Source organism: Emys orbicularis, chromosome 2 (genome assembly GCF_028017835.1).
Source record: "Emys orbicularis isolate rEmyOrb1 chromosome 2, rEmyOrb1.hap1, whole genome shotgun sequence".
NCBI lineage: Eukaryota > Metazoa > Chordata > Testudines > Emydidae > Emys > Emys orbicularis.
The window spans coordinates 269,778,323-269,788,402 of NC_088684.1; the positions used below are offsets into that span (position 1 = coordinate 269,778,323).

At 45.7% G+C, this 10,080-nt stretch overlaps 1 protein-coding gene across 1 annotated transcript in view; it reads right to left on the reverse strand.

Moving 5' to 3' along the window:
• The window catches only part of ITGB1 (integrin subunit beta 1), an 80,633-nt gene extending 70,764 nt beyond the window's left edge, over window positions 1-9,869 (reverse strand). Inside the window, exon 1 of the mRNA XM_065399866.1 lies at window positions 9,820-9,869. Within this exon, the coding sequence (XP_065255938.1) occupies window positions 9,820-9,828 (9 nt within the window). The 5' untranslated portion in view covers window positions 9,829-9,869. The remainder of the gene's footprint in view (window positions 1-9,819) is intronic.
• Window positions 9,870-10,080: the final 211 nt, after the last annotated feature.

The window sequence follows — 10,080 nt, forward strand, 5'->3', positions numbered from 1 at the left end:
GTAAGTGTCAGAACACTTGCACTCTAGATTCCTACAAATATGTAATCCCACAATTCTAGTATGATTATTTGCGAAAGCACAACCTGATCTGACAGAAAACCAACTTTAACCTTTGAATAAGTTATTTATTTGCACTATGGCAACACCCAAAGGCCCAGATCAAGATTGGGGCCCCAATATGCTAGGTGCTTTACAAAACTTAAAATGACTGTCACTCTCCAAGAGGTGGTCTTACCTAATCTGAAACAAGATGCAACAAGTAACCTTTACCTCACCCCCCTCATTCCCCACCTCACTTGCGCCCACCCCCACCCGGGGCCAGGCTGTGGCTCCGGGAGGGTATACAGACGGGGGTAAGAGGACTGGCAGCTGGGGCGCGCGGCTGACAGCCAGGACACTGGGCCAGCAGCCAGAGCCAGGAATGGAGCTGGGTAGCATTCCCTTTCCACCTCCCATGGGGGCTGGCCCAGGCTGTGTCCCCCTGAACATTCCTCTGTGCCCCCCCCCAGGGGGCGCACTCCACAGTTTGGGGACCTTGGGGTTAGCACATAATTTTTAGTTTGCAAAAGAGACCTTGAGCATTTTTTAAAACTCAGGTTGGCTCCATCTACGCTAGCCAGACAGTTAGAACTGGATTTAGCCACAACTAAATTTTAACCATGCATAAGATGGAAGTTCCTCAGTTGAAACCCCCTGTGTAGATAGGACATTAAATGACCAAGTGGGCACAACAGCCTTTCCAATTAAAAACTGCTTTGTAACAGACATCCCCTGAGAAGCAAATTCCAAAATACATGCATACTCAAACAATTAGGGCCTTCCTTACATTGGAAATGCTAGGAACAGTAAGTGCTAATGTAAGCCATTTTACCTCTTCACCAGCTCCAAGCAGCCTCAGTCATAAACATGCCAGTGGTTGACCTACACAAATAATCACTAATGCTAGAGCAAGGATGGAAATATTCCGCAAAAACTGCTAGAATCAATACAGCCCAAGACACTAAGTGAGCCAAGATGGCTTGTTTTGGGTTTGTTTTCTGAAAAGCTATGCAAGCAATTGCACCCAAAGATGCAAATTCACAGCCTGCCCACCACATCCTTAGATAAGAGAAAAAACTCTCTGCATTGGCATTGCTATGTTTATGAAGCATACTGCTTTAAGATACAATTTAAACAATTTGCATCAAATAACCTGCATAGCGTGTTCTTCAGAAAAAGAGAATTTGTCATTTCCGGTTTTTTTTTTTAAAACTCTGATCAGTGATATCCACACCCAAGAAAAAGTAACACTGACATCCTTGCTTGTTTTCCACACAGTGGTAGACTTGCCTTTGTGCAATTCAATTACAGTAACTCTTCACTTAAAGTCGTCCCGGTTAACATTATTACGTTGCTGATCAGTTAGAGAACATGCTCGTTTACAGTTGTGCAATGCTCCTTTATAAGGTTGTTTGGCAGCTGCCTGCTTTGTCCACTGCTTGCAGAAAGAGCAGCCCATTGGAGCTAGCTGGTGGGGGCTTGGAAGCAGGGTGGAGCGGCAGCCCCTCTATCAGCTCCCCGCTCCCCTAAATTCCCTGTGCAGCAGCCACCCAGCAGGCTATCTGGGCAGTTCAGCTGACCCTCCCCCCCACTGCCGAGTGCTGCTTCTGCCTTGGAGCTGCTTGCTGTGCAGGGGTGAGGGATGAGGGGTGCTGTCAGAGTGTCCCCTTCCGTCTTCCCCCCCCCCCCGCTCCTTTGCCCCATCTCCACAGAGCAGGGGACATAACAGGGCTCAGGAGGGAGGGAGCTTGCTGTCAGCAGCTGTTGGCTCAACTTGGTGATCTACTTAAAAAGGCAGTGTACTTAGACTGGGTCAGCGTACTTAAAGGGGCAATGCGCGTCTCTCTCTCACACAGTGTGTGTGTCTCTGTCTCTCTCTGCCATGCTCACTCACCTCCCTCCATTCATGCTGCCTTGTAGAGTGTGAGGCTACATTAACAACAATGTTTTAACCCTTGAGGGCTCAGCCGAGTGCTAGTTCATCATTTAGCAGTAAGGCATTCCCTGGGAAATATCCCACCCTCTTCCACTCTCTGACTTCCACCTCAACCAAGCTTCACAATCATCACTGCTGTGTACAGTATTAAATTGTTTAAAACTTATTCTCTCTCTCTCTTTTTTATATATATATATATATATATAAAAAATAGAGTCTTTTGTCTGGCAACCTCCCCCCCCCCCCCCCCAACATTAATTCTTATGGGGAAATTGGATTCGCTTAACATCGTTTTGCTTAAAGTAGCATTTTTCAGGAACATTACAGTAACTCCTTGCTTAACGTTGTAGTTGTGTATTCTGGATCATGTGGAGGCTATTTTTAAAATAATTAGACACTAGCTCCACAACTGTTTAGTAAAATCAATGGGCAAGTACTTTAAAATGCTGTGCTTAAGATGTTCTGTATTTGCTGACATTTTGCATATGCACATAAGTTGCCTCCTTACACAATAACTAGACATGGATAGATATTTAGCATACCTTTAATGAACCAAGATTAAATTCCCCCCTCAAGCATGCAGCTCACGCACTACTTGCCTACCATGACTAATGGAGTTGATTTAACATGCCTCATACAACATTTATCTCAGGACCAGGACAACCTTGAACCAAATGCAGGAATAAAGTATCTCAGTTAACACCAAATCAAACTTGTATAAAACTAAATTTTTGTAAATATTGTTCAATCCCTCTTTTGTTCAAAATTTTAACGGGACTGTGTTCATATAGAAAGGACTTCAGAGAAGATGAATGACCTAGCCAAAAGATAAACTCCAAATTATGAGTAACTTGCTGCAGGTTGAAAAGAAAACAAAAAACAGCAAAACATGCAAAAAAAGTCTACTCTATTCTTTGGGCGTCAAATAATCTGTCTCTATGTATTGCTTTACCCTAATTCAATCCGATACAGACTAGTTATCATCCCAGTGGTCTCTTTCTTAGCCTCACCCTTTCATCAATGAAAGAATACTTGTGTTCCAGCTCATCATACCACTGTCCATTGGGCACTTACTTCAGCCATCCCACAATCATGAGATTCTTCAAAGGTCTGGTTAATGTACCAGTTAAGAGAACCTGTCCTTATGTGGGATCTCAGTTTAGTGCTGGCAAAGTATGCAGATACACCACCTTTTGAAGAGTGCTCTTTATATCACACTACTAAACACCACATTCTTAAGTCTTCACGGAAGAGTTAACTCAAGCTGCTACCCAGATGTTGACCCTAATCCCACTTCCTGTCCACACACCAAACCCTTTCACTTGAGTTTGGTAGTGCTTTAAATCTGGGCTAGCTGGCCAGACTGAATGTAGGCTAGAGCTCGCTTTTACTCAGGCTGGTATTGTGCTCATTTTGCAGTGAGGATGCAGGCTAAACAACTCAAGTGCTGACAGTTCTCCATTGCCTTCCCACTAATCCCAGCTTCCTCCTAAACCCTTGGTGTTTCCAGATGGACAGGCGAGATCTCCCACAACACACTAGGAAACAATCAGAGTGGTTCGGCTTACTGCAGGACAAAGCGCTATGCCCCTTGAGGTTCTACCAACACACATGGGCAAGTGCAACACCAGTGATGGCACAGTAACTCTAGTATGGCTTTGCTCACACCCAGGTGCCAATCACCAGGCTAACTGTGCAGTGAAGATTGACTCAGACATGGATTCAGTTCCCTGCTTGGGTCTGCCACTAGCTTTCTGTATGATTTTTGGCAAGTTGAGTCCCCTCTCCGTGCCTCAGTTTCCCTTTCTGTAAAATGGGGATAAAGATACTGACCACCTTTGTAAAGGGATTTGAGATCTATTGATGAGACACACTATATAATAGCTAAGTTTTAAAATTCTGATAGGACTAAGAATTTAGGGTCACAGTTTAGGTGAGGTGACTTCCAACAGCTACAAAAAATTCAAGGAGGGGTACTAATTCCACTCAGGGTCTGTTTAAATGAATTATACACTGAAACATGTTATGCTTTAGGTGGGATGTCAGTACCTGAGGGACTTGAAATTCACTCTACTAGAGCTAAGATGGCACTAATGGCTTTTCTTGAATGTCTCTATCATGAAATCTGTGGGGCTGTTACCTAAAGTTCTTTAACACAAAGGTAGCACTACTCTCCCTTGATCTGCATATAGTTCTGTTTGCTTTGGAGAACCATCCTGCATCCCTTATTTAATTAAACACCAGTCTATCTTTCTACTTTCAGATAAATTAGCACAAGCTTGACAGTGGCTCTGAGGCACATCTTACAAGAGGAAATATGCAGAGGCAATACTTGAAGAGCCATAGTTTCTATAAGTAAACTTTCTATCAGATGGTAATTATAAGAAATTTATGAGCAAATATATGACTGCAACGGTATGACACGATTACTTGTGACAGTGGGGAGCAAGACTCAGCAGCCCTAGGGTTCACTTCCAGTCTGTGTCTTATATTCCTAAAAGCTTTTGCTTCAGGGTTTCAGCTGGCTACCTGTGGAATCAGGAGGGGATATTTTCTCCCCACAACTTATTTTGTTTTTTATCTCCTTCCTCTGAAGCATCAGGGATGATCACGGCTGGAGATGGGACATTGGGCAGGATGGCTAGCGTATCTGGCTCAACAAGACAGAGTTCTGGAAGTCCCAAGCTGGCAGGAAAAACGGGCTCAGAGGTAATTTCAGCACATCAGGTGACAGTCCCAAGGGGGTCTCTGTGATCGAATCCATCACAGATAGCTAAGTAGTTGTGCAATATTCTATAGAAAAAGGATATAAATAACCCATCTCTCTAATGGTCCCTCAGTTCCTTTCATTTGAAGGTTCTAGTGCAAGAAACTATCAGTGCCAAGACCCAGACTACACTCCTGTAGACTTTCCACTTTCTGCCAGACTGGTTCAAGTGTGATTTTCTCCTGCTGCCATGTGGATAAGAATGTGTGTGTAAATTGAACGCTGGCTAACCTATCAAATGAGTAATGAGAAATAGGAGGGAGACTCATCTATCTACTGGGAGGAACTGTTCCTGTTTATGTACCAGTTTTGCAATGTTTTGGGCTGCTTATACAAACCAAACTCTCTCAGAGCAAACATTTAACAGTCCACTTAATGGGCTTTCTGGTGTAACTACACCTGAAAATGTCAATTCTAGATATCATGTTACCATAAAGATATTGACAGCTACATAGGTGAGAAGAGCAACAAGTCTGATCACGGTGCTAGAAAGACTGACTTATTAGGAAAGATTTAAGAACTAAGTATTGTGACAAAGTTCCTCCTCTATCTTGGTGGGTCCTGCGCTTATTGGCGGATTTTCTTGCCTCAGAGATTCACCATGTGGGTTGGGGAACAGCCCAGAGACCTTCCCCTCTGGAAGAGCCCACAGTCCCGGTCAATTGGGAGGTTTGGGGGGAACCCGGGCCCACCCTCTACTCCGGGTTCCAGCCCAGGGCCCTGTGGACTGCAGCTGTCTATAGTGCCTCCTGTAACAGCTGCATGACAGCTGTAACTCCCTGGGCTACTTCCCCATGGCCTTCTCCAAACACCTTCCTTATTCTCACCACAGGACCTTCCTCCGGGTGTCTGATAACGCTTGTGCTCCTCAGTCCTCCAGCAGCACACCCACTCAGATCCTTGCACCTCTTGCTCCCAGCTCCTCACACTCACACCACAAACTGAAGTGAGCTCCTTTTAAAACCCAGGTGCCCTGATTAGCCTGCCTTAATTGATTCTAGCAGCTTCTTCTTAATTGGCTCCAGGTGTCCTAATTAGCCTGCCTGCCTTAACTGGTTCTAGCAGGTTCCTGATTACTCTAGAGCAGCCCCTGCTCTGGTCACTCAGGGAACAGAAAACTACTCATCCAGTGACCAGTATATTTGCCCTCTACCAGACTCCTGTACCCCACTGGTCTGGGTCTGTCACAGTATGTATCACATAGCTTTTACTAAGCCAAGACATAGAAGGAAGGGAGACATAACAACTGTTTACAAATATGTTTACACTGAAGAATGTTCATACTAAAGGTAATACAGGAATTATTTAGTGTAGTAAAGAGGAGTAAAACTAAGAGAAAAGGAATGAAACTGTGAACAAGAAGACTTATTCTGAACATCGGGAAAAGCTTCCAGACATTGAGGTGTATTCAACTGCGGGATCATTTCCCAAGTGAAGTGACTGAAGCTCAATAAAGCGGGGCATTTAAAACTAGACTGAACAAAAACCTCAGGGAACAATCATTCACTGAGATACCTGAAGATGCATAAATACTTCAGAAAATAACTTGCAGCCCTTTTCAACTGGATCTCAAAGCCTTTTACAAAGGTAGATACAAATTAACATTTTTACAGATTAGGTTAATGCAAAGGCAGAGCGACTTGTCCAGAATCACACAGCAAAACTATGACAGTCAGGAAAAGTTACTCAACTGGAGTATTGTGTACAGTTCTGGGTGCCACATTTCAGAAAAGAAGTGGACAAATTGGAGAAAGGCCAGAGAAGAGCAAAGAACATCATTAAAGGCCTAGAAAACATGACCCATGGGGGAAGATTAACAAACCCAATTTTTTCAGTCTGGAGAAGAGAAGACTGCGGGGGACATGATAACAGTTTTCAAGTACATAAAAGGTTGTTATAAGGAGAAGGGAGAATAATTGTTCTCCTTAACCTCTGAGGACAGGCTAAGAAGCAATGGGCTTTAATTGCAGCAAGGGTGGTTTAGGTTGGACGTTAGGAAAAACTTCCTGTCAGGATGGTTAAGCACTGAAATGAATTGCCTAGGGAGGCTGTGGAATCTCCATCATTGGAGATTTTTAAGAGCAGGTTACACAAACACCTGTCAGGGATGGTCTAGATAATACTTACTCCTGCAGTGAGTGCAGAGGACTGGACTAGATGACCTCTCAAGAGCCCTTCCAGTCCTACGATTCTATAATTCTATGAAAAAAATCCAATTCTTCTAACTACCAGTCGAATGTTCAATCCATTAGTCCAGAGCTCCAGTACTGAAATGTTGACAAACCTTAAAGGTGTTTTCTAGCTCTAGATTTTATTAAGACAGGATTCCGGTCTCCATAGCTGTCAATCTTGCACTTCTCAATATATTTAATTTCAAACATTTTAAAGGACTAAAGGCATATCTACACTTGCCATTTAAAGCAGAAAAGTCCCTTTTTTGCGCAAAAACCGTCGGAGCGTCTACACTTGCCAATGAGTTTTTGCGGTGAAACTCAGAAGTTTAATCGAAAAAAGAAAACCACCTCCATGAAAGGCATACAGCTCTTACCGGTGATGCTTTTGCAGTGATATGCAAGTGAAGACACGTTCTTATTTACAGGGCTTTTAGCCTCCTCAGGATATTCCACAGTGCCTAGGTGACCATTCTGGCCAGCAGCTCTGCTGTCAGGTAAATAGACATCCACCCCTTCCCCAGTAAAGCCCAGGGAACTTTGAAACTCCCCTTCCTGTTTTCTTGGCAAGTGCTCACTTATCTGGCCAGGTGACAATGCCTGCTCCACAGAGCAAAGTATCCCCTGCTTGGAGCAATGCTGAGCTACTGGAGCTAATCAGTGTTTGGGGAGAGGAGAGTGTGCAGGGACCCAGGATGTCCGGCAATCACCCCCCCTTCCCACAAGACCTATCATCAAAATGGAAAGAGCTGCACTGTGGGATAGCTGCCCTCAGTGCGCTGCTCTCATTGGCCGCGATGGAAGTGCAGCAAATGGAAACACTCTCTGACACCTGTGGAATTGAGTACACAAACCAGTGCTTTTCTTTCACCGGTTCACTATCACTGGTGAAACTGACAGTGCAAAAACTCTGCAAGTGTAGATGTAGGCTAAAGTTAACAATGTGTCATCCTTAACTCACCTGGTCTTGCTTATCTATTGCTAGTTGCTCACTGTTTTCACAGGCTTTACATGCGGCTTTAGGCAGCCTTGCACAATGCTACTTAACCATTTGCCTGAGGTAAGTAATTTTAGCGTGTGACAGGAGAGTGAATCATCAGTTTTATCATCAGTAGGCAGTAGGGCGGATGTATAAACTATGTCTTCATGATTTTCAAAGGCTTATTTAAATTTAGATATTTCTGAATTTACTTGGTAGTGGCATTAGTCAAAGTACTTAAGGAAAATCACAAAATCCAAAACCTCCATCCTTCTCAAGTTTTCTCGCTGTTTTTTTTTTTTTAACATAGAATAATTTCCTCTCCCATGTGATCGCATTTCCTCTTGAATTTCTAATGCATCAAAACCAGAGATGGCCTGGACCTATTTGTATTCTAGTAAAGCCCTACTCACACCAACACATAAGCTGTTGCTCAATTTTAAGCACATGAGCAGTCCAGCTCACCTAATGAATTACTCATGCGCTTAAGTACTGGCATGAGCAGGGCCTTACTGGCATACTAAGGGCAGATACAGTAGATAAAACAAACCATTCAGATTTTATTTTAAATTTTTTTAATGACCACTGGGTGGATTTTTTGTTAGACATTTCCCACCAAATTAGTCCAAATTTTGACATAATATATAGTAGCTCTACAGTGACTGAGGAAAAAATTCCCCTCCCCCTTATTTTCCCCAAGGACCAGGCTATACTGAGGAAAGAATTCATATTTTAAAGACTATATTGCTTTCATACTGCTGCAGCTAGAGTATTTTTCCAAAAATCATGTAATCTGTTGAATACATGCTGAGACCTAGCATTCATTCCCTGCTCTCTTTCAGACTGCAACAAGTTTATATGGCAGTTATAAAATCCTGAAAAACAAACACTTATGAGAGAAACAACAACAAATCCTGAACTATCAAGCAATCAGAATGTCACATCATCAGGCAAAATCACAATGTATTAAATTAGATTTAAATGTTACACAAGCTTGCTTTCATTGATTTACTTCAATACATGCAAGGAAATCATGTCACAATTTTTAAAAGTGATAGGGAACCTCCCAGATCTGCAAACTCCTAAACGGAGTCACTATATGATCTTATTACTGTAGCTCTGTCCTTCCTTCCTCCCTTCTTGTTGTCTGTCGCCTCCGTGTCTAAAACCTTTTCGGGGCGTGGGGAAGGGCCTTGTCTTTTTAGTTGTTTCTCTAATGCACCTTACGAACACGGCTGCTTGTATCCAAGTGAGTTAAGAAGTTAGCTAGTACTGCTGGGCTGAACAAGGATTAATACTGCACATTCACAAAGCGCCTCCCTTCAGCCTCTAGACTCCCACTGCATTTCACAAATGCCACAGAAAAGCAGCACCCTCCACAAGGCAGGGAGCAGAGCAGATGAGGGTCGCTCCCATCCTTTAGGGAGGCAGTGGGATAAAGCCCCCACCCTATGGAAAGTGCCACGGGGTATTTCGCGGCCACCTTGGGCCGAGCCCCCACAGCGTTGAATGGCTGGGCGGACAAAGGGCCGGGACGTTTCACTGTCTGGCTTTAGGGCCGGGAGCCCTGGCCACGCTGACACTAACCGGGGCCCGTGAGGGGCAGCCCCGCCCTGCAGCGGGCCGGGGAGCCAGCGCGGGCACTGCCCTGAGGCAGCCGGGACTGGCTCCCTGCCCTGCACGCCGCCCGCGCCCCGTGGCGGACAGAGCCAGCGCAGCCGGGCAGCGCCCCACTCTTTAGCCCCCGGGAAAGCATCGGCCGGTGCCCTGCCCCATCCCGCTCGGCCAGCCCCGTCCTAGGCAGCGGGTCACGCAGTCCTCGCCCCGAGCTGGGCTCGGGCTCCCCGCACAATGGGCCCGTGTTGGGCCGCGGATCAAACGGGCGGAAACCCGCAGCAGCAGCGAGCGCGGCCCCACAGCCCCGTACCTTGGCCATGGCTCCGCGGGAGAAGGCGGCGGCAGAGGCGCGCTCGGAGCCCGGCTGGCTCAGGTCTGTCCCCCCGGGGGCGACTCTGGGCGCTGCGCAGCGGGGGCCCCTGGCGCTGTTCCCTGGGTGTCTCTGCCCGGCGCCGCTCCCTCCGCCGCGCTCACTCGCTGGGAGCCCCGTGTGCGGGCCGCAGGGGGGTGGGAATTGGGTGCGGGCCCAGCCGCCGCTCCTCCTTCGCCTCCGGAAGCGCATTCCTTCCCG